Raw genomic sequence first — 23,672 nt, 5'->3', positions numbered from 1 at the left:
CCCAATCTGCCCTTTCCTCCTTCCCTTCTTCTCCCCCCTCCCTTATTTCTCTGCCCTTCCACTTTCCCTTAGGGCAAAAATATATTACTATACCCACTTGAGTATGTATGTTAGTCCCTCTTTGAGCCAAATCTGATGATATTAAGGTTCACTCACTCCCCCACTCCTTCCCCCTCTTCCCCTCCCCTCCATAAGCTTTTTTCTTGTTTCTTTCATGTGAACTACCTCTCCCCAGACTATCTCTCCCCTTCCCTCTCCCCCAGTCTACTCCTCCTACCCCTCAACCCTATTTTAAAGACGTCATCATGGGTTAGTTACATGCCACAGTGGACAAAGCACCAGCCCTGGACCCAGGAGGCCCCAAGCCCAAATCTGGTCTCAGACATAAGACACCCCACCCTGTTTGCCCCACAAAGAACAAAACAAATGCTTTACAGATATCATCCCATCATATTCAGTTCAGACCTGTGTCTTCTGTGAATTCCTTACTGAGAAAGTTCTTTTGAGTTTGAAGTATTATCTTTCCATGTAGGAATATAAACAGTTTGATCTTTTAATATCCCTTATGAAGTCTTTTTCCAGTTTACCTTTTTATGCTTCTCCAGTCAAATTTTCTATTCAGTTCAGGTCTTTTCATCACAAATGCCTGAAAGTCCTCTTTTTCATTGAAGTCCCATTTTTTCCTCTGAAAGATTATAATCAGTTTTGCTGGGTATGTGATTCTTGGCTGTAGTCCCAGTTCCTTTGCCTTCTGGAATATCATATTCCATGCCCTCCGGTCCTTTAATGTAGATGCTGCTAGATTTTGTTTTAGCCTTACTGGAGATCCATAGTATTTGAATTTCTTTTTTCTAGCTGCTTGCAATATCTTCTCCTTGACCTGAGAGCTCTGGAATTTGGCTATAATATTCCTGGAGGTTCTCCTTTTGGGATCTCTTTCAGGAAGTGATTGATGGATTCTTTCAATTTCTATTTTGCCTACTGCTTCTAGAATATCAGGGAAATTTTCCCCGATAATCTCTTGGAAGATGCTATCTAAACTCTTATTTTGGTCATGGATTTCAGGTAGTCCAATGATTTTCAAATTATCTCTCCTGGATCTATTTTCCAGGTCAGTTGTTTTTCCAAGCAGATATTTCATATTGCCCTCTATTTTTTTTTATTCATTTGGATTTGCTTTACTGTGTCTTGCTTTCTCATAAATTCACTAGCTTCTATTTGTTCAGTCCTAGTTCTTAGGCAATAATTTTTATCAGACAGCTTTTTTATCTCCTTTTCCATCTGGCTTTTCAAGCTGCTGACTTTTTTCTCATAGCTCTCCTGCATTGCTCTCATTTCTCTTTCTATTCTTTCCTCCACCTCTCTAAATCTTCCTTCTATCTCTCCTACTTTCTCTTCAAAGTCCCTTTTGAGTGCTTCCATGGCCTGAGACCAATTCATATTTTTCTTGGAAGCTTTGGATGTAGGGGCACTGAGATTGTTATCCTCTTCTGAAGGTGCACCTTGATCTTCCTTGTTGCTAAAGAAACTTTCTATTGTTCTCAAGTTTCTTTGCTTGCTCATATTGCCATTTTTCCTTGACTTTTAGCTGCCTCTTACAGTGGGGCCCTACTCGCAAGCTACACTGTGTCAAGCTTCAGAGGGTCCCAGGTGTTTTGGTTTGATGGAGGGTAGGTTTTTCTATCACCTGGCCTGTTTTTTGGTCCAAAGGTAACTTCAAGCCAACTTGCTAGTTAACCAGGCAGCAAAGTGCTGTGGTAGTTTTTAACTTTGTTGAACCTGAGCCCTTCCCCCAACTGGGCCTCCTGCCACTCAAGATTTTTTCCTGGTTCCCTGCTAGGGTGGGATATCCAAACTCTTCCTCAGGTCCTGCAGAAACCCCTGTGTTTTCCACCCCCTGGGCCAGCCGTTCAGCCCTTTCACCTGATGGTGAGATTAGTTCCAGAAGACATTGGTGCTGTAGCTGATTCGGAGGCTGGGGGTAAATTTCCCTTGTGCAGAGTGTTTGGGGTCTGTGTTGGTGCAATCAGGGATTGGATTCTGCTCGCAGCCCAGTACAGCCCCCTTTAATCTGGAAAATAATCTCAGTGTCTTTTTGTGGGTTTTGCCACTCTAGGGCTTGTTTTATTGCTGTTTTGGGGGTCAACTCACTCTTTCTTTACTTCCATCTCAGAATCCCTTGTTTCCTTCAAAACTTTCTTCAAACACCACCTTCTAAATGAAGCCTTTCCTCAGCCACCCCAGCAAATAGTGCTTCTTCTTTTCTTCCCCCAATATACCTTGTATTTATCAATTTTTTCAATTGAAATTTTTTTTACCTTGTATTTATCATAAATATATTTGTATGTGTTTATTTATGGACACATTGTTTCTGCAATAGAATGAATGTAAGCTAAGTCTTGAAGGAAGGAAATATTTCATTTTGTCTTTGTATCGCCAATACCTACCATGATGCCTGGCCATTAATAAATGCCTGTTGACTAATTTATTGATCATCAGCCATCTCCTGTCCCTTAAGTGTTGGGGTCTTCCAAGGATCTATCTTAGGTTTTCTTCTCTCTTGGTGATCTTATCTACTCTCCCTTGATACAGTTATCATTTCAGTGCTTATGATGACTCTCAAATCTATATACCTATCCATAATCTCTCTTGAATTTAGTTAGGGATCACCTACTGACTCCCACACAGATCTCTAACTGCATTTACCATCAGCATCTCAAATTTGGTATGTCAAGACATGTAAAACTCAACATGTTTAAATGAGAATTCATTTTTTTTCCTTGGAGATCCAACCTTCTAACAAATGTTCCCATATCTGTCAAGGGCACTAACATTCTCCTGGTTAACTTGTTTGCAACTTTGCTGTGATCTTCAGCTTCTCATTCTCACCATTTATATTGTCATTTTCTGTTCCACAACACATCTCCCATACATATGCTTCTATTTGTATAGCCACTACTCTCATTACACCATTGTCTCTTACCTTGTCTTTCCTTATTCCAAACTATGCTCCACATGGTGTATATCCTATAGAGTGGATCTGCCACCATGCTAGGTCAAGGTGTCATCACCTCTTTCTAGGCTTCTTCTAATAGCTTCCTAAATGAACCCCCTGCCTTATTCCCCCTCCCCCCCATTCCAATTCATTTTCTGCACACTCATTTTCCTATAGGGTGGATATGAAGACCACGCTACTCCTCCCTGCTCCTTTCTCAGGAATCACCATTGATGTCTATGACCTCCATGGTCAAATACAAATCCTTTATTTGGCATTTATTGGCTAGCTAGATGATGCAGTGGATAGAGCACTGGGCTTGGAAGTGGGAAGACTCATCTTCATGAATTCAAATCCAGCCTCAGACACTTACTAGCTGTGTGACTCTGGGCAAGTCACTTAATCCTGTTTGTCTCAGTTTCTTCATCTGTCAAATGAGCTGGAGAAGGAGATGGCAAGCTACAACAGTATCTTTGCCAAGAAAGCTCCAAAATGGGGTCACAGAGAGTCTGAAATGACTGAACAACTGGGCCCTTAATATCTTTTACAACCTGGCTTCCACTTACCTTTCTGGTCTTGGTACAAATCATTGCTCTTCACATAGACTGATGTAGTAGTAAAACTGATTGGTCCACATACATAGCATCTCATCCTCCATCTCCAAGCTTTTGTGTTGTCTCTTTCCCTATTCCTTGAATGTACTCCTGCACCCCTTTCCCTTAGAATCCTTGGTTTTCCTTCAAGGCCTAGCTCAAATGCCACTGTCTTCATTGTCTTTCCTGATCTTCCAGTTGATTATTCTTTTCCCCCTAAATCAATAAATCTATTTTGTATTTGCCTATGTTTATATGTTACTTCACTCCCATCATTCCTCAAATTGTGAGCTCCTTTAGGGCAGGGACTGTTTTTGCTTTTGGTTTTGTTTTGGTGAGGCAATTGGGGTTAAGTGACTTGCCCAGGGTCACACAGCTAGTAAGTGTTAAGTGTCTGAGGCCAGATTTGAACTCAGGTCCTCCTGAATCCAGGGCCAGTGCTCTATCGACTGTGCCACCTAGCTGCCCCTGTTTTTGCTTTTGTCTTTGTATCTCCATTACCATGTCCATTGCCTAGCACATACTAGGGACCTAATAAATTCTTGTTGACTGCTCAATATTCTCCCTGATGTGGCTTCTTTCCAGACTGATTTTATATAGCTCCCACACAGTCTAAATTCCAGGCAAAGTTATTCTATAAACTTGACAGTCCAACTCCAGCTTCCAAGTCTTCTTGAAGCCAACTCCTCTTTGGGGGTTGAGGGGGTGGGTGGGAATGCCCTTCACTCCCCTCTCCATACCTGGAATACTTTCTCTATCTCCTCCTATTAGTATCCCTATCTTCTTTCAAGGCTCTGCTTAGATTCCATAGCCTCCTTGAAATCTTTCTGGCCCCAACAATTGTCAATGCTCTACCTCTTGAAGCTATTTTGTATTTACCTGTCTACTCAATAGACAGTTTGGTTTGCTTGTTGTTTTGTCTGTCCTTCTCAAAGAGGACCATGACATCGGGTTGATGTCATGACTTGCACCCAACTGGATTTAAATGAGGGAGGGCTGTGCAAAGTCACCAGCCTCACTTTCTCCTCCAGAGCCATCTGGGTCCAGTGGCAAGATATACATGAACACAACTGGAGATGGCCCTAGATGTTTAAGGCTTCTGGGATTAAGCGACTTGCCCAGGGTCACACAACTAGTAAGTATAATTTGAACTCAGGTCCTCTCAACTTCTGGGTCAGTGATCTATCTACTTTGCTGCCTAGCTACCCCAGACAGATTGGTAAACTCCTTGAGAACAGCAACGACTGTTATTTTTTTGACCATGGATTCTCAGTGCACAGTGTCTGTTGAGGAGAAGACCCTAAAGAAACATTAAATTGAAACGTATTGGAGAATTACTCTTCCCCTCTCCCAGCTCCATTGCCTCCTCAAGGCTCCTTGGAGGGAAGTGAGAGATAGGCAGCAGGGATTGTCTCAGGTCACAGACCATAGAGATTTACAGCTAGAAAGGGCCTTATGAGTCCACCCTGCCTCTTTATTTTACAAATGCGGAAACTGAGGCCCAGGTAAGTGATACTTTGTCCCACCAGGACCTGCCACATAGCTAGTTAGTACCTGAGATGAGATTTCCTTGCTTCTTTGCTCCAAGTCCAGTATGCTACCTTACTACATCAAACTGCCCGGGTTCGGGCTCCATGACACAAAAATACAGGTCTTAGCACAATTCCTGACACACAAATAACTACTTAACAAATGTTTACACGTCCTGTCACACAGTAAAATGCTTAAAAAGTACCTGTCAAGGTAACAGGATAGCTATTGAGGTGAGTGTTTTGGGTTTGAAGAGAGGAAGAACTGAATTCAAATCCTGTCCTGGCTACTTCCTAGTTATGTGACCTCGAGCAAGTCATTTAACCTCCCTCTGCCTTAGTATTTTCATCTGTAAAATGGAGATAATAATAGCACCCATCTTCCAAGACCAAGGTGAGGATCAAATGAGATAATGTTTACAAAGCGCTTTGCAAAGCTTAAAGTGATAGATACACATTAGCTATTATTATAGCGGTGGTTATCTCGGCTCTAAAGACAGTGGGTGGAGCTTGGCACCTGTAGCGGCAAGTCTCTGGGGAGGATGTGGCTGGAATGGGGAGGGGGAGGATGGGCAAAGTAGGTTTCTCCGGCTGGGATTGGTCCAGTAGCGGAAGTGAAGCTCAGGCCCCACCCCCTCCCCCCGAACTGTAGCTGTTCTTCCGGGCCCTTTTGCCAATAAAGTTGTTTGAACAGGAGCCGACGGGGAGGGGGCGGTCACGTGATCGGAAGATGGCGGCCCCGGGCGGCAGCGGGGGCCCCGCGGTGTCGGTTCTGACCCCGAACGGGAGGCGCCTCACCGTGAAGGTGACGCCGAGCACCGCGTTACTGCAGGTGCGGTGGGAGGGGAGAGGAGGCTTGGGAGCTGCCCGTCGAAGGGTCCCTAGGTGCGGCGGGCGGGCTGAGGCCGGGGCCGGGCCTCTTGCGGTTGGCTTCAGGAGGGGTGGGGTGGGGGTGGGGTAGGGTGGGATGTCCCGGGAGGGCGTGTCCGGGGGGGCGGGGTTTGGTTGACCAATTGGGGCGAAGCCTTTGAAGGGTCTAGAGTTGAGGCCGACTTCTGAGGGTCCTGGGGAAGGGGAGGAGCTCTGGGGAACCCTTCCAAAACGTGGGGTGAGGAGGTGGCGGGTGATTGCTCGGGATGGGGTGGGGAGATGAGAGGGGCTATGCCGGGGCGTCCCCTGCCTCACTCTTCCCTCTCCATCCAGGAGGTGACTCCGAGACCAGTCCCAAGCCTGGGATAGGGATGGGTCTGGTCTGAGGCCTTCATAGCCACCTGTCTCTCACCTGAACCCTTGGAGTCCAATCTTTTGCCTCATCTGACGTTCCGATCTTTTGTATTTGTAGTTGAGGCTGTTGACCTGCTTTAGGAGTGCATGAACTTTTTTGAGTTATTTCCTCCCCCTCCCCTGCAGCTGCAGGAGTGGATTTTTGATAAGCTACTCATGTGCTTTCATCAGATCACCCTTGTTACTTCAAAGATACACGCGTTTCCCGGATGACTGGACAGTTTGAGAGTTTTTCCATGGGTAAACCTCACTGACCTATATAACAATTAAATCTAAGATCTGTGGAGTAGCATAGTGTGGCTTGGTGGAAAATATACTGGAGGAGGAGTTAGGAGACCTGGGTTCTAGTCCCATGTCTATTGACAATTCTCTGTTGTCTTAAGTCACTTTTCCCTTAGCAGTTTTTCCATCTGTAAAATGGGGGAATTGGATTACATGATCTCTGTGGTCACTTCTTGTTCTTGCAGTCTGTGACTACTCAGTAGCACTTGTTTGTAATGACTGAATTACTTGTCTTGGACAGAGTAATTTAATCCCCTTTTATTTTTTTGGCAGGTTTTGGAGGACACCTGTCGTCGACAGAACTTCAATCCAAGTGACTACGATCTGAAGTGAGTCAGACTTTATGTAGTTGGCTTTTTTTGTTCTAGAACTCTTTGCTCTTAGGATCAATACATGTATCTAGATCTCTAGAACGGAGATGGTGGACACATTGCCTTTAAGCTTGAAATGCATGAAGGCTCAGGCATAGTTTGAAAAATAAAATTTTCCCTTTTAGGGGATCAGTTTTCTTCCATTAAAGTTCTGCTTCATTGCTTCATCATCCTGTGGAGTTGATCTTGGGCTCTTGAAGGCTGTGCCAATGGAATATAACCTCTGGCAAGTCCCACTAAGATGGAAATCCTCGAGTACAGCCTTCATAAATGGCATATGTCTAACATCAGAAGACCAGCTTAAACTTATGTTTGGAAAGGCTTATCACCAGAGGTTTAATTACTAGGTGATGATGTTTTTTTCAGTTATATTGAGGTCTGGACTAATTTCATCAATTTGGAGAGTTCCTAGTGTGGAAACTTCTTATGCCTATAAAGAGTTGCAACTCAGCAACTCTTCTGCAACTTATGGTTAAGTAATTTGTATATGGTTGCACTACTAGTGTAGTATGTGTTGGGGTCAGGACTTGAACCTATATCTTCTTTAAGTCTGGTCATTTATCCACTATTCCGAAATACCCCTTTTTCAACCATACCCATTAACAAAGACTTTTTGTTAAGGTGTGGAGGGAGATTGCAGTCTTCACTGAAGGCAGTCACCACACTGAACTCACTAAGTCTTTAAGTAAGTAGACTTTTTTGCCAGCTACTGTTTAGGGTTTTGAGGCTAAGAACATAGAAGATTGGAAAGAAAAACAGTAAATCCCAGAATCTACTGGAAGGGACTTACCTTTTTCCTGTTTTAGTCATAATGAAGAAAAAAATACAATTCTTTTAAATGTTTTCATTTCTGTTTTCTCAGTTTTATTTCAGAATATAAATGTAACTTCTGTCAAAAGATTATATGGCTGTTGTTCAAGAGCTTAACTTAGCTAAGTTAGAGAGGCATCTCACTAGAAGGTTGGTGCTTAGGTGATGACTACTTTTTTTGGGAGGGGGGGGCAGTGAGGGTTAAGCGACTTGCCCAGGGCTACACAGCTAGTAAGTGTCTGAGACCGGATTTGAACTCAGGGCCTCCTGAATCCAGGGCCCATTCTTTATCCAGTGCGCCAGCTAGCTGCCCCTAAGGCATAGAAAGGTTTCACCCTGATTCTATGGAGGAAGTACCTACATGAAAACATGTTATCTTTGAGGTAAATAACCTAATAAATATGTGAACTAGAGATGTGGTATAATACCTATTTTATAGATGAGAAAATGAAGGTACTTACTGTGAAGGGCCTTGCTCCAGGTTATAGAACTGAACCTAGAGTTCCCTAGTTCTAACCATCTAAGGGTTATATCCACTAGAATATGCTTCTTAATTGCATCCATAACTAACTGATAGTCTCTTATTTCGTTTAAAAAATATCCATATCTTATATTGGCTAATTGTAGGATTCCAAGTTGAATCTGTCTTTTCTCTTAACAGTCTCTGATCTTTATAGTGTCCATTGGTAGGATTTTCGCCCTATTGCACACTGGAATATCTAATTAATCCATTGCTATATGTTACTTGTTATATGTATTGGTATGTCCATCCTTCTTGACAGTTTGTTAACAAACGTGTTAAGTCATTTCTGAAGAACTGGTTTTATAGCAGTTTACCATTTCCCTTTGTTTATTCTTTTTTTTTTTAATACTTTTTTTTTTTTTTTAGTGAGGCAATTGGGGTTAAGTGACTTGCCCAGGGTCACACAGCTAGTAAGTGTTAAGTGTCTGAGGCCGGATATGAACCCAGGTACTCCTGACTCCAGGGCCGGTGCTCTATCCACTGCGCCACCTAGCTGCCCCTCCTTTGTTTATTCTTAACTAGTTTTCGCCCATGTCATAGGTTATCTGGAACCAAATGGCATTAATTTTTTGAGTCTGTTCCCTTATAACATCATGATAGTTCCTGTTGCTTTTTTGTTTTTTGTCCCCTAAGTGCTTGTGTTTGTTGTTTTTTTTAAATGCCATAATTGACGGAAAAAACTTGGTTTGGCATTTTTTGTGTCATCTGATTTTTTTCCAAACTAAGATACTTTTATCTTGCAGATCTCAACCCATTTTTGAATTTCCCATTATCTCTTCTACTTTTGCACTAGAAATCTAATTTATTACATTTCAACTTCCAAAGTTATTTTTTGAGCCAGTTTTAAAGATTGATGTGATGTTTACCCATTTCCCAATCTTTTTGAACTTTCCTGGGTTGGTTGTTAATGATTCAGAAAAGTCATTGTTTTTTTTCAGTAATATCTTGGCATTTGTGTTATCTGGCTGGCCACTTTGTACATTTTCAAATTTCACACACATTCCCTCCCTGGCTTTTAAATTTCTTTTTCTCAGAGTCCTTCCTTCTAACTTTTTAAACTTTTCATTCTTTAATGGATATTTTCAAAATAGAATTCAGAGTTTGCTATTTGAGAATAGTCATTTGTGTTTTGTTTACCTCTGGTGATTCACACAATCTTCTTTATATATCAGAGGCGAGAGATAGTAATATATTTTGGATATTTAGCAACTACTTTCCTAGACCTGGGGCATTACAAGGGCTGAAACATCCTTATTCTTAGAAGTGTTATGGGGATTGGAGTAAGTGAAGGAGGTAAGTGGAAGGAGAGTTACTTTCTTTTTCTTTTCTATCTCCCACGCTAGTTTTTCTTTTGTTTTAGGAAAGGTAAATTAGGGACAAGTCTTCTGTCAATTTATGTAGAGAATTGTTTTTCTTAGCATTACTCTCCTGAAATTTACTAGTTTCTTTGTTTCTTCCTGTTTCCTTTCCTTCCCAATTTTTCTCTTTTGTCTTTTTTCTTTACCCAGTATGATTAGGGATATAGTTTATGATGAATTCCTAAGTGAACTGGAAGTCAAGAACTTGCTTGCTTATCGTAATCTCAGTTTTACCATTGTATGGCCCTTGACTAATCTGGCTTTCCTCATCCCAGTTTCCCTGTTTGAAAAATAGTGAGAATAGTGATAGACCATGCCTCCTGGAATTCTAATTGGGAAGGAGGGTTCACTAATAAAGATCAGGGGAAGTTTTGGTTTCCTGTTTCTGAGATCTGCCTATGTCCTTTATGATTCTGTGATCTGCTTTCTCCTCCTAGACTCTGATATTTCCTCTTATATCTTACATCTTAGATCTCTTAATTCCCTTCATTTACTTCCGAGAAACTTTATCCCCTTGAACTCTTGGGTTCTCTGATTCCCTTCTTTGCATGAGGATTAGGGTATTTCCAAACCTATGCTATGGTTTGTTAGTTGCTGATCCAGACTGGCAGCTTCTTTTAGTCTGGTGGAAGGCTTTAATGATCATTAAATTATATAGTATTTCTTTAGTAATTAATTTTTGCAAAGCTAAGAGACACAGAGATATTAAGTAACTTGTCCAGGGTCATGAGTAAAATTAGTTTTGATTCTGAGACAAGAACTCTTGTTAACTGAATTTCAAGCCTAGTTTTTAATCTGGTCTGTTGTGCCTGTTCAGCACATGAAGACTTGATTTGTGTTTGTTTTCAACAGCTAACCAGCTTTCAGATAACTGAAAAGTTATCTGGTTTATATAGTGTCAGTTTCCCTTTTTTACTCTTCCTTGTTGTCTGCCTTTTGATCATATTCTCATTTGTTAATTATGTCCTCCTGAGGATGGGAAGGAGAACTGAAAAGAAGTCTATTTAACTTTGCTTTTTTGTTAGGATCTTGGATAAAAGGTTTGGTGTGGATATGGGGAAAGAGGAAGGTGAGGAGAATGCATTAGGTAAAACGATGTATTGGGAAAACTTGATTTTTCAGTTGACCCCCCCCCCCATCCTTACTGACAATCATGATAGATATAATTTATTGATGAGAATGAAGTCAGTGCCCTTTGGCACTTTCTCTGTTCCCTCACTGCACCTAAAGGAACCTTGTTCAATGACCATTCCTTCAAAACCCTGAAAACTTCCTTTTATGCCTCAGAGACATGAATTTCTATTTCATCGGTCCTTTCATTATTAACACCATCACATTTGGAGGAATGTCAAAGCCAAGTTCAGCTTTCAGTCTGGATATCTTGTTGTACTTTGACAGCTCTAGCTTTTGTCCACTTTAAACTTACGGTTCTTTAACTTTTGGTCTAGTTTGAAGATGTCATCGGTAGTGGGAATCTACAGGCAGATAAATTGCTAGTCTTCTGTCCTTGTTTCTGGAGGATTTAATTCATGGATTTTGACTGGAGTTGGGTGTGACAGGTGGCTTCAGGGTAATGTACTATCAGCTTGTGGTGAGGACTTTGGTTTGTTTTGCAGGTTTCAGAGGAATGTGCTTGATCTTTCCCTTCAGTGGAGATTTGCCAATCTTCCTAACAATGCCAAGCTGGAGATGGTGCCAGTCTCCCGTAGTCGGGAGGGACCTGAAAATACGGTATGTGTATTTCTGGAGGGACTGGAATTACTATCTCTCTCTCCCCCCCTTTTTTTTTCAGTCAAAAAGCATTTATTAAATTCTGCTATATATTAGGCACTGTACTAAGCACTGGGTATACAAAGGAAGATAAACTCAGTTCCTGCCCTCAAGGAACTCATTCTAATGGGTGAGACAACATGTAAATAACTAGGTATGTACAAGATATATACAGTGCAGGTGGAAGGTAACTTCAGAGCTGAAGGCTCTAGCTGCTGGGGGAAATTTTCCTGAGGAAAATGGTATTTAAACTGAAATTTGAAGGAAGCCAGAGAGATTTAAGAGGTGAAGGTGAGGAGGGAAAGCATTCCAGACATGGATAATTGGTAGAAAGGCAGGGAGAGGGGAGATAGAATATGGAAAAGCAAGTAGGTTAGTGTAGTTGGACCATAGAGAAGTGTATGCATGCACATGTATTTTGTGTGTGTGTGTGTGTGTGTGTGTGTGTGTGTATGTGTGTGTGTTTGTAAAGTTTAAGAAATTTAAATACCAAATGGAGGAGTTGATATTTGATACTGGAGGTAGTAAAATTGGGGTTTATTTAGTAGTGAGGGGTACTTTATCAGGCCTTCACATTAGGAGAGTCACTTTGGCAGCTGATGGGAGGATGGAGTAGGGAGAGACTTGAGGCAGCAAGACCCACCAGTGGGCCACTGTAGTAGTCCCGGCACAAGGTGATGAGGGTTTGAATCTGGGTGATGACTGTGTGCATAGAGAGAAAGGGACATCTGTGAGGGATGCTGTTAAAATAGATAAAACAAGGTCTGACAGAAGACTGGGTATATGCACTGAATATGAGTGAGGAATAGAATGTGACAGTGAAGCGACTGAAAGGATGGTGGTGTACTCAGCAATAACAGGGAAGGAAATATGAGGGGAAGGTTAGGTGTAAAAAGAATAAGTTCTGTTTTGGGCATGTTGAGTTGGAGATGCCTGTGTAACATTGAGTTCACAATGACCAGAAGGCAGTTGGTAATTTCAGTTGGACTGGAATGAAGGAGAGATGCTGAGGCTAGTTGTATAGACCTGAGAGTCATCGACATAGAAAGGATAGTGGAAGCTGTGGGAGCGCTCGGTAAGATACTGCAGAGAGGGCCCAGGAGAGTCCTGGGGGTCACCCTCAGTTAATGATTGTGATATAGAGAAAAGGAGCAATCCAATAGGTAGGAAAACCAGGAGAGAGTCCTGTCATGAGAATGCAGAGAAGAGTGAGCATCCCAGTGGAGGAGAAGGTGATCAGCAGTGTCAGATGCTACAGAGAAGTCAAGGAGGAGGAAGGCTAAGAAAAGATTTGGTCATGAAGCGATCATTGATAACTTGGGAGAGAACAGTTTCAGGTGAATGATGAAGTCAGAAGCCAGATTGCAGAGGGTTTAGAAGCAAGTGAGAAATGAGGCAGATCTATATAGTAGGCAGCTTTTTCGAAGACTTGAGCTGAGAAGGGGAGGAGAGATAAGGGATGATAGCTACTGGTGATGGGAGAATTAGGTAGGTTGAAGTCAGGATGTTGTTAGTGTATCAGCTCTTTGTTACATAGATGTGGAGAGTCCTGAGGAAAACCTCTTTGTTGTAGGAAGTGCCTTATTTTACATAGAAGACAAATTCGAGAGAGTTCTTTCTTTTGGGTTAAGTCTGAGTAAATGTTCTGATTGGGGAAGAGATGGAAATTCAGATTCTTTCTCTGAAATGTGTGGTCTTGGCATTTAAGAGTGTGAGGTGGGGGCAGCTAGGTGGCACAGTGGATAGAGCACCAGCCCTGGATTCAGGAGGACCTGAGTTCAAACCCGGCCTCAGACACTTAACACTTGCTAGCCGTGTGACCCTGGGCAAGTCACTTAACCCCAATTGCCTCACTTAAAAAAAAAAAGAATGTGAGGTGTGGAATGTCTTAGTTATGCTTATGGTAATTAAAAAAATTTTTTTTGGCCATAGAATCATAAAAGTAACTTCAAATATCTTCTTAGACTATCTGGTCCCTTTCCCTCATTTTACAGATGTAGAAAATGAGGCCTCAGAGACCTTAATTCAGTTAAACTAAACAAACCTTTATGGGATGCCTGGTATGTATTGGGCCCAGTGTTAGGCACTGAGGATAGAAAAGTGAAGCAGTTCCTGCCCTCAACCAGCTTATGTTTTACTAGGGGGGAAACAAAATGTACATAGAGTAAATTCCAATTTTGTGGTTGGTAGGGAGAGTACTGACAATGGAGAGGATCAGGGAGGGCCTCATACAGGTTAGTCAGTCAAACTTTTTTAAAGCTCCTAACTATGTCCTAGGTACTATGCTAAGCACTGAGCATTTAATAAAAAGAGGACAAAGATAGTCCCTTTCCTCAAGGAGTATAATTGAATGAGAGATGAGATAAGAGTTTATAAAGGTAGGGATGCTTAGAGGTGGAGGTAAGGGAGAGCACTCCAGCCACAGGAGATAATCTGTGCAAAGGTGGGAGGTAGAATATTATATACAGTTAAGTGACTTGCCTAAAGCCACAGAACTTAGTTATTGGCAGAGCTGGGTGTAGAATCTCCTCCCTGGACTCCTAGTTCAGTGTTCTTTTTACTTCACTGTAGGTTTTAAGCTCCAGGAAATTTGAATTAATTTCATTAAGGTTCACACAGAAAAAAGCAGTAAATTGCAGTAGAAACTATTAAGAGAGGGACATATATTATGTTGGAAGTTTAGTCATCATATTAATGTGTGCATCGATTTCAGCACGTCTAGATTACCAGAGAAATGACCCCTTTTCTGTGGTCTTGTGCTCTTTGTTTGTGGGTTGGGTATGTGTGGAGAGAAGTACGTTTTCAGTCTTCTGATCCTCAGAAAAATTCAGCTATACCAACTGTTAAGACCTGGCTTTCACTTGCCTGCCTGAATTGGGTTATTAGGTTCTTCCTTTCAGCCAGGTGACTATCTCTTGAAGTTGGAGTCATGGTTTCTGAGTTGAAGAGAGTTGTCAAGAGTGGCATCTCTGTTAGTTCCAAGTAGTTGGTTTCTTCTAAGTTTTTTTTTCTTTTTTAAAGATTTATTTATTTGTCTATTTACTCATTTATCTGTTTATTTACTCATTTATTTATTTGTTTGTTTTGCGGGGCAGTGAGGGTTAAGTGACTTGCCCAGGGTCACACAGCTTCTAAGTGTCAAGTGTCTGAGGCCAGATTTGAACTCCGGTCTTCCTGAATCCAGGGCCGGTGCTTTATCCACTGCTTTACCTAGCTGCCCCTCTCCATGGCTCTTAAAAAGGATAAGAGAGACATATTTTCAGCCAAGCCAGAGACCTTTGGATAGGAGTCTTTTGGGGACATTGCTGAATAATTATGCAAGAGTGCTATTGGATTTTTGGATTGCTATGTCAGATTCTCATTGGCTTTTGCTGTTAGTGTCTGGCCATCCTAGGAAAGAAACATAATTGAGGGCTGATGTGGTACCTTGGACAAGGTTTGGTATGGATCGAATTGGTTTCAAAACTTTTGGTGCTTGGATATATACTTGTCAAATACTGTACAACAGAAATATGTATTATAACTTGTACCTTTAAAAGGCTTGCTTTTGGGGCAGCTAGATGGCGCAGTGGATAGAGTACCGGCCCTGGATTCAGGAGTACCTGAGTTCAAATCTGGCCTCAGACACTTAACACTTACTAGCTGTGTGACCTTGGGCAAGTCACTTAACCCCAATTGCCTCACCAAAAAAAAATAAAATAAAAATAAAAGGCTTGCTTTGGGATTAGGCTTCAGTGTGAAAAACACTGAATTCTCGTGGAGGAGATAACTCTGTTGGTATAATATAGGACTCTCCTTTTAGAGTTTTGGAGTAGAGCTGTTTATCTCCTATCTCCCCTCTACTGTGTGGTATTCTTACTCCTTAATGGAGAGGAGTGAAAGGAGGGTAAAAGGTATGATCTGGAAAGATGGTAGGTATAACATATTCTTTTCATTTTGTCTCTTATGCTGTTGATTTAGCATAACACTTTGTAACTTAATTATTGTACTTTTTCATTACACCTTGCATAAAGTTGTTTTTGTATGTTTTCTCTCTCTTAATAGGCCACAGACTCTAGGAGGATAGGGATTACATCTAATTTTTTGTATCTTCCACAGTGCCTGACACAATGCCTGGCTTGCAGTAGGGACTCAATAAATACTTGCAGAAGGAGTAACACTGTTATCACTTTATGATGATGTTCTCCCCACTAAACACTAAACAAGTCTGGTACTCTTTTTCATGCTTTCTTGTATGTATTGTGTTTTCTTTGTAAAAATATGAAGCTTTTCTTTCCATTTCTTTTTTTAAAATAGTATTTTATTTTTTCCAATTAAAGATCATTTTCAACATTCATTTTTGTAAGTTTTTGAGTTCCTTTTTCCCACCCTCCCACAGCCAGCAAGCAATCTGATATAGGTTATACATTACAATCATGTTAATGAAGCTTTTATTTTTATTTATTTTTATTTTATTTTATTTTATTTTTTTGGTGAGGCAGTGAGGGTTAAGCAACTTGCCCCAGGGTCACAGAGCTAGTAAGTGTCAAGTGTTTGAGGCTGAATTTGAACTCAGGTCCTCCTGACTCCTGGGCCGGTGCTCTATCCACTGCGCCACCTAGCTGCTCCTTATTTTTATTTTAAAACTTAAAAAAGCCCGAATTCTTATTGATATCTTCTGTTTCTTACATCATTATAGTTATACCAAAAATCCTGCCCTTTTCCCCTCCCCCTCCCCGAGAACCATCTAGTATTTTATAGAGAGGGGAAAAATCAGAACAATTGACCAATACAGTGAAAAAGTGTGAAAACATCTGCAGAGTATAGCACCTGTGGACCTCTCACCTTCACTAAGGAGTGGGTTGAAAATGTTCTTTCATATCTTAATTAGAGTCCTGCTTGATCTTCATAATTTTGTTACATTTATTTTTGATTTTTTGGTGTGGTGTTCTTTCCATTTACATTGTTGTAGTAGCTGTGTATGTTTTCTTGGTTCTGCTTCATTCTGCATCAGTTCATATAGATTTTTTCATGCTTCTTGGTATTCATCACACATCATTTTTTTACAGCACAGTTCCATTACAGCACTATTCCATTACATCCATGTACTACAATTTGTTTAGTCATTAACCAATTATTAGTTATCACAAAAAGTGCTGCTATAAATATTTCATAGTATATGTCAACTTTTTTTCTAACAAGTGGCTTCCTTTGAGTATAAGTCCAGTCATGAAATTTCTGGTTCAAAGGAAACAGACATTTTAGTAATTTTATTTGTATCATTCTAATTTGCTTTCTAAAATGCTTGAACCATTTCACAACTCCACCAATAGTATATTAGTGTGACTGTTCCACAACCCATCCAACATTGATTGTTTTCCTTTTTTAGATCATTTTTGCCAATTTACAGGGTATGGTAAAACTGTAGAGTTATTTTGGTTTGTATTTCTCTTATTAGAGATTTGGAGCATTTTTTCATGTGATTGTGGATACATGGCAGTTCTTCTTTTGAAAACTGTTGAAATCCTTTGACCATTTATCTATTGGGTAATGACTATAATTCTTAGATGTATTTGTTTGTTTATGTCTTGAATACCAAACCCTTATCAGAGAAGTTTGATGCAAAGTTTTTTTTCCTCCATTTGACCACTTCTCTTATCTGAAATGCAATAATTCTGTCTGTGTGGAAGCTTTTAATTTCTGAGTAATTAAAGTTATCTATTTTATCTTTTGTAATTGTCTCTATCTAGTATTTGGTTAAGAATATATCTCCTGGGGGGCGGCTAGGTGGCCCAGTGGATAAAGCACCTGCCCTGGATTCAGGAATTACTGAGTTCAAATCCGGCCTCAGACACTTGACACTTACTAGCTGTGTGACCTTGGGCAAGTCACTTAACCCCCACTGCCCCGCAAAAAAAAAAAAAGAATATATCTCCTGGGCAGCTAGGTGGCACCGTGGATAAAGCACCAGCCCTGGATTTAGGAGGACCTGAGTTCAAATCCGACCTCAGGCACTTGACACTTACTAGCTGTGTGACCCTGGGCAAATCACTTAACCCTCACTGCCCTGCCCCCCCAATATATATATATATATATTTCCTACCCATAGCTGAGATAGTATATGATCTATTTTGCTTCTAATTTTTTAAAAGTATGATTTTTTTTTTTTTTTTTTTAGGCAATGGGGGTTAAGTGACTTGCCCAGAGTCACACAGCCAGTAGGTGTCAAGTGTCTGAGGCTGGATTTGAACTCAGGTACTCCTGACTCCAGGGCCGGTGCTCTATCCACTGTGCCATCTGGCACAGTCAGGAAAGAAAAGGAGCAAAGACATTTAATATGAGGGAAAAATAGCAAAAATGTCTGGATTTGGGAGATAAGATGTCTTATTCAAAGAATAGCAAAGAGGCTAGTGTCACTGGATTAAAGAGAATATGAGAATGTGTAAAGTCTGAGGCTGGATTTGAACTCAGGTACTCCTGACTCCAGGGCCGGTGCTCTATCCACTGCGCCACCTAGCTGCCCCTAAAAGTATGATCTTTAATATTAACATTGCATGTCCATTTATATATATTATGGAAAATGGTGTAAGGTGTTGGTTTAAGTTTAATTTCTGTCAGACTGCTTTCCAGTTCTCCCAAAAGTTTTTTATTGTTTTTGGGGTTTTTTTGTGAGGCAGTTGGGGTTAAGTGACTTGCCTAGGGTCACACAGCTAGTAAGTGTCAAGTATCTGAGGCCGGATTTGAACTCAGGTCCTCCTGACTCCAGGGCCAGTGCTATATCCACTGCCCCACCTAGCTGCCCCCGAGTTCTATTATTTTGTAAACTTTCTTGTCTGGACTGTTTCATTGATCTCTCTATTTTTTAACCAATATCAGATAGTCTTGATGATTGCTGCTTCATAATATAGTTTGAGGTCTGGAAGTACTAGTCCTTTATCCCTCCTTCTTGTCATTATTTCCCTTAATTTTCTAGATTTTATGTTTTTTTAAATGAATTTTGTTATTATTTTGTGAAGTTCTAAAAAGTTTCACCTTTGTGGTAATTTGCTTGACATAGTATTTAAAATGTAAATTAATTTTTGAACTATCATAATTTTTATTAGATTGGCATAGCCTAGCTATGAGCACTGAATATTCCTCCAGTTATTTAATAATAGCTAACATTTATATAGTGCTTACTTTGTTCCAGGCATATCCTCTCAGTTTAATTTTGTGTATGTTTTGGTTTTTTAAAATGTTTTTTGTAACAACAAATTGTAGGGTTTTGTTTTCTTATCCAGTCTGTTGCTCTTTTTTGTTTTATTGGCTTGTTTAATCCATTCATGTTTAAAGTTATGTTAGGTTTGTTTTTTTTCCATCTGTCTCTAATATTTGTGTTTTCTTAAATAAGAATCTCCCCCTTCCCATCTTCTGCTAGTACTATGTTCCTTCAGTTACTTTGCCTTCATTTTTTTTTTAAGGTGACCTTGTTCGCACTGGCTTTTTTCCATTTACTTTTGGTCCCCTCCTTTTGTTTGTTACCTCTTTTCTTTTGGAGTTTTGCATATTAGTTTCTTTTCTTTCCTGATTTTCTCTGATTATATAATTCTTCCCCTTTTTATCCCTCTCAAATATATTCACTCTTCCTCTCTTGCCTTTCTACTAGTTCTGTTCACTAGTTTTTAAAAATTTCATTTTTTTGATGCCCCTTTCCAAAAAAAGATCTCCCCCCCTTCATTATACATCCTCTCTGACCTTCATTCTCTGATTCATTCCAAGGTATCTTTTCCAGACTCTCCTCCCTAAATAGTTTCTGCTGCTTCTGTGTAGAGTTTGCATGGATTCCCCTTTTCCATTGTTCCTTATTCCCAGAACAATGCCAATTATTTCAGGTGTCAAAGGGATAATGCCTCTTGGGAGAGATCCTCCCTGATCTGTACCCTCCCCTGCAACTTTTAACCCATTTGCCTCAAAGGCTTTTCCCTGGATTCATGCTCTTTCATTCCCTCAGGTGTCTGTTGCCCCCAGAAGTTCCAGCTCCCTCTGTCTGATGTAGGACTAATAGATTTATCAAGCACCAAATTCCCCTAGTCACACCCAGCATAGGGTCCTCATCTCCCTTCACAGAACACCTCTCTTTTCTCTTAGGACCGTTGATCAGTGCTGCTCCCTCTCACCACCAAAGCAAGGCCAGTTTCTTTTTTCCCTCCTTTCAGTCCTTCCCCCTCTTCTCCCTCTCCTCTGTAGGCTTTCCTCTTTTTGAGACCATAGGGATCGCCTTCTCATCTTTGTTAGATTTGACTCTGGTACATCTCGCATTTCTCTCTGCCCTCTTGCTTTCCTCTCCCCCTTTTGTGTACTCTCATGTTGTAATGTAGTTCCACAAAAAAACATTGATTTAACTGTAGGCAAGGTGTCGCCATAATGCCCTAGGCCTGCCTCTTCACTGTTACCTCCATTGGACTTTTACCCTGTCTCCTTGTATACATTTAGAAAGAACCTATATCTAATTGCTTACAGCCTCAGGGAGCAGGGAGGAGAAGAGAGGGAAGGATAGAATTTAGAATGCAAAATTTTAAATAAAAACATTTAAAAAAACAAAAAGAAAAGTCTCTTGCTGGTTTCTCTACTGTCATTCCTTAGCTGTTGCATTTATTTACTCTTGCATTTCTGTTGTTTGGGAAGCAAATAATCTCTTTAATTCTGATCTTCTTTCTAAAAATGTTTCAAGTACCTCTTTAATATTGAATATTCATTTTTTCCAGTTTAGTTAAACTCAGATTTACTGGCTAGGTCACCCTGGGCTACATCCTGAGCTTCTTTGCTCTTTGAAACACATGTTCTTGTGGGTACAGAATACTGTTACATTATTCGGATTTCCTTTCTTTGTATTTGAAGGTCTTTCTCATGATTACTTGCAGAACTTGTTTCTAAATTGAATTGTTGAATTTAACCACTATGTGTCTTGGAGTTTGCAACCTTGGGTTTTTAGGTTTTTTTGTTTGTTTGTTTTCTGGAAGTAATCTGTGAATTCTTTCAATAGTTATTTCATTTTCTGTGTTCAGAAATTCTCTTGTTATTTCCTGCATTATGATGTTAAGGTGTTTTTTGTTGTTGTTGTTTTTCTGTTGTGTTCTTCTGAGAGACCTATGATCCTTAGATTCTTTCTCTGTGTCTTGTCTTCTTGATCTGTTGTGTTGCTTGAATAGTTAGCATAGTTTATGTAATGTTGTTTTGTTTTTTTGTTTCTTCTACATTGTCTTTCACTTCTGTATATTTATGTTCCATATCTGTAGGTCTCTCTTTTGTTTCTTTGGCGAGATTTGCCTTTGCAGATTCTAGTTCTTTTATTCTGTCCATTATTTTTGCTGTGCAAGCCATTCTGCTTTTATAATTCTCATCTTGATGTAGGAGAGAAAAAGGGGTTAACAGAAAAATCTAGGATTCAGATATTAGCTCCAAAAGGGAGTTAGACCCCAGTTAATGGATAACTTACAAGTCAAGATGCTAGGTTCTCTTACCCACAGAAATCAGTGCCCATAACGGAACAGAGGGGTAAAGGCCACGAAGAACTGAAACTATAACAATAAAGGAATTGACAGACTATAGAGACTTAGACTAGAAATGAAAAATGAAGATGTTTTGAAACTAGCTATGGGAACCAGAAAGAGACATGCCCAGAAAAGGCCAAATTTGTCCCCAGATTCACCTTATCATGTGTAAACCCTCAAAACACACCTCCGCTGAAAAAGGTACCCACCTCGGGGGTTGGCTTAGGACCCCAGGAACTCCAAATCAGGATAAGCCCTCCCCTGTACCTCCCCAAGGTTGAGAATATTATAATGAGTAGGATAAGCCCTTCCCTGTACCTCCCAAAGGTAGAGATTATTATAATGAGACTGATAATCAATTTATCCATACTATAAATATAACTGTCTTTCCTTTCCTTATTTGATACCTTTCCACTATTCTGGTTCTCTCCCTGTGATCACCTACAGTATTGCAATAAAATTTGGGAAACTGAGTCACTGAGTTGTAATTCTTTTCGGACGACTCACGATCAATTTGACCCTGAATTCCATCCCACATCACTCTCTCTTTTGAATTACTCAGGAACAGTGTGTTGTGGTTCTCTCTACATGCTCTCTCTACATTCCATAGAGTCCTATCATGTCACATCAAGTGTTAGGTCATTTTTCTTTGTTTTGCAGTATTTATTGGTAGATGCCTAAACTTGTTGACTAGATCTTTTGAGAAAAGATTATTTATAACCAATATCTTGGGGAGATTCAGTACTCCCCCCCTTCTTTCTTTCTTTCTTTCTTTTTTTTTTTTGGTGAGGCAATTGGGGTTGTGACTTGCCCAGGGTCACACAGCTAGTAATTGTTAAGTATCTGAGGCCAAATTTGAACTCAGGTCCTCCTGAATCCAGGGCCGGTGCTCTATCCACTGTGCCACCTAGCTGCCCCTCCCCCCTTCTTTCAAAGTCCTGACTCCCTCCACAGTCTTCCAAAGCCTTTTTTTTTTTTTTTTGGCAGGGCAATGGGAATTAAGTGACTTGCCCAGGGTCACACAGCTTTTTTATTTTTTAAATTTTTTCCCCCCAAAGTCCATCTTTTTTTTTTCCCCCAGGGCAGTGAGGGTTAAGTGACTTGCCCAGGGTCACACAGCTAGTAAGTGTCAAGTGTCTGAGTGTAATGATTGGAATGACACCACCTACTGGAGACTTGCTGTGGAGAGCTCCACCATGAGGAAAATGCCTCAGAGGCATTGTGGCTTTTCCTTGGCGTCAGGAAATGACGTTTGCTCATGGGTGCTGTCTATCAAGTCTACCAGCCAATCAACTGGAGGAGCCTCCTATGGTCTGGGAGGAGACAGGAAGGAGGAAAGGGAGCCTGCGCAGAGAGCACTGCCCCTTTTGGCTTCCGGACTTGATGGTGGTGGCTGCAGAGGACTTCACAGGAAATTTGAGGAAAGATAGGAATGCCAGGCTGTTAGAATTCTGTTCTCAATCTTTTTCTTTCTATTTTCCAATAAACCCTTAAAAACCTAAACTCGTTTTATCAGTGATTTTTAGTCAGTTTCCCCCAAACTGGGGGAACACATTAGAATCCACATTTAGAATCTTAAATTACACATGAGGCTGGATTTTAACTCAGGTCCTCCTGAATCCAGAGTCATTGCTTTGTCTACTATGCCACCCAGCTGTCCCGAGACAGATCTTTTTGTCTAGATAGGAAGGCCTCTCCTCCAGAGAGGGGTCACTCTGCCCACCCATTGAAAAAGGTATGCATTCTTTGAATTGATAGCTAAGACTGGGGGTGGTCTAGTATAGCCCATAATCACCTCCAAATTAAGTTAACCACTTAGATTTTGATTGCTGTTTGATGAACCACCTACTGTTTCAAGGGTATATGAGCTGTGAGCCCTGCTGCCATGATGGCCTTTGGTCAGAGAGAGACAGCAAATGACCATCCTTTTATTAATAACCTGCTGGCCTTACTAATAAAATGATTAAATTACCCAGAAGCTATGTCTCTCATTTTTTAATCATCACATTCTAGAGGCCATATTTCATTTTATTGTTGATGTTTTCTCTGTTGATTTATCTCCTTATGTTCATTGTTTCTTCCTTAGAACTTTGGTAATTTTAATCTTTTCCCCCCTGATTTCCTCCATTCACTTTCTGACCCTGTCCCCTCTGATGACAGTTTCCTTAGGGACTAGATCTCAAAGTGTTTCAGCATCCTACCATGCTGTGAAGTTCACCCTTCACCAGCTTAGGTCTCTGTCTCAAGTGTCTTGGATGGTCAGAACTGGTCCCATTTGGGTGTCGTGCTCTTTTGCTCATGCTTAGTGGAGTGTTCTACCTCCCTTTCCTTCCATGGTATTCTGTCCTAGGGTCCTGTTCTACTCCCTCTGTGCTGTTGCTACAAGATTCCCTTGACATGTTATAGCTTTGCAGCGCTGGTACAAAGGAGTGATCTGCCTCGCCACTGGCAGAACTGCTGTGCTGGTGCTATGGGGTTGTGTCCCTCAGCAGGCTTTTGCTTCTGAAGGGCTGCCACTTCCTGAACAAATCTCCATAATCTGGAGCCATGGTCCCCATGGCACTGGGAAAAAAGGGAGGGGGAATGGAGGTGTGTGGGACTGGGTTTTATTGCAAACCCTTCTCTTTGTGTCAGATCCTTAAGAGGTG

General features: G+C 40.8%; 1 protein-coding gene across 4 annotated transcripts in view; it reads left to right on the top strand.

Annotated features, from left to right (window-relative positions):
- The first annotated feature begins 5,804 nt into the window (after nt 1–5,804).
- The window catches only part of ASPSCR1 (ASPSCR1 tether for SLC2A4, UBX domain containing), a 134,631-nt gene continuing 116,763 nt past the window's right edge, over nt 5,805–23,672 (top strand). For 3 of the 4 annotated variants that reach the window (XM_044000595.1, XM_044000596.1, XM_044000597.1), the window contains exons 1-3: nt 5,805–5,949; nt 6,957–7,012; nt 11,362–11,476. In XM_044000595.1, the coding sequence (XP_043856530.1) occupies nt 5,848–5,949; nt 6,957–7,012; nt 11,362–11,476 (273 nt within the window). In that variant the 5' untranslated portion in view covers nt 5,805–5,847. Of the gene's footprint in view, nt 5,950–6,311; nt 6,642–6,956; nt 7,013–11,361; nt 11,477–23,672 lie in introns of those variants that run through there. The other variant, XM_044000598.1, reaches the window with a different exon arrangement.

The sequence above is a fragment of the Dromiciops gliroides genome, chromosome 4 (assembly GCF_019393635.1).
Source record: "Dromiciops gliroides isolate mDroGli1 chromosome 4, mDroGli1.pri, whole genome shotgun sequence".
NCBI lineage: Eukaryota > Metazoa > Chordata > Mammalia > Microbiotheria > Microbiotheriidae > Dromiciops > Dromiciops gliroides.
This window is presented reverse-complemented; position numbering and strand designations above follow the sequence as displayed.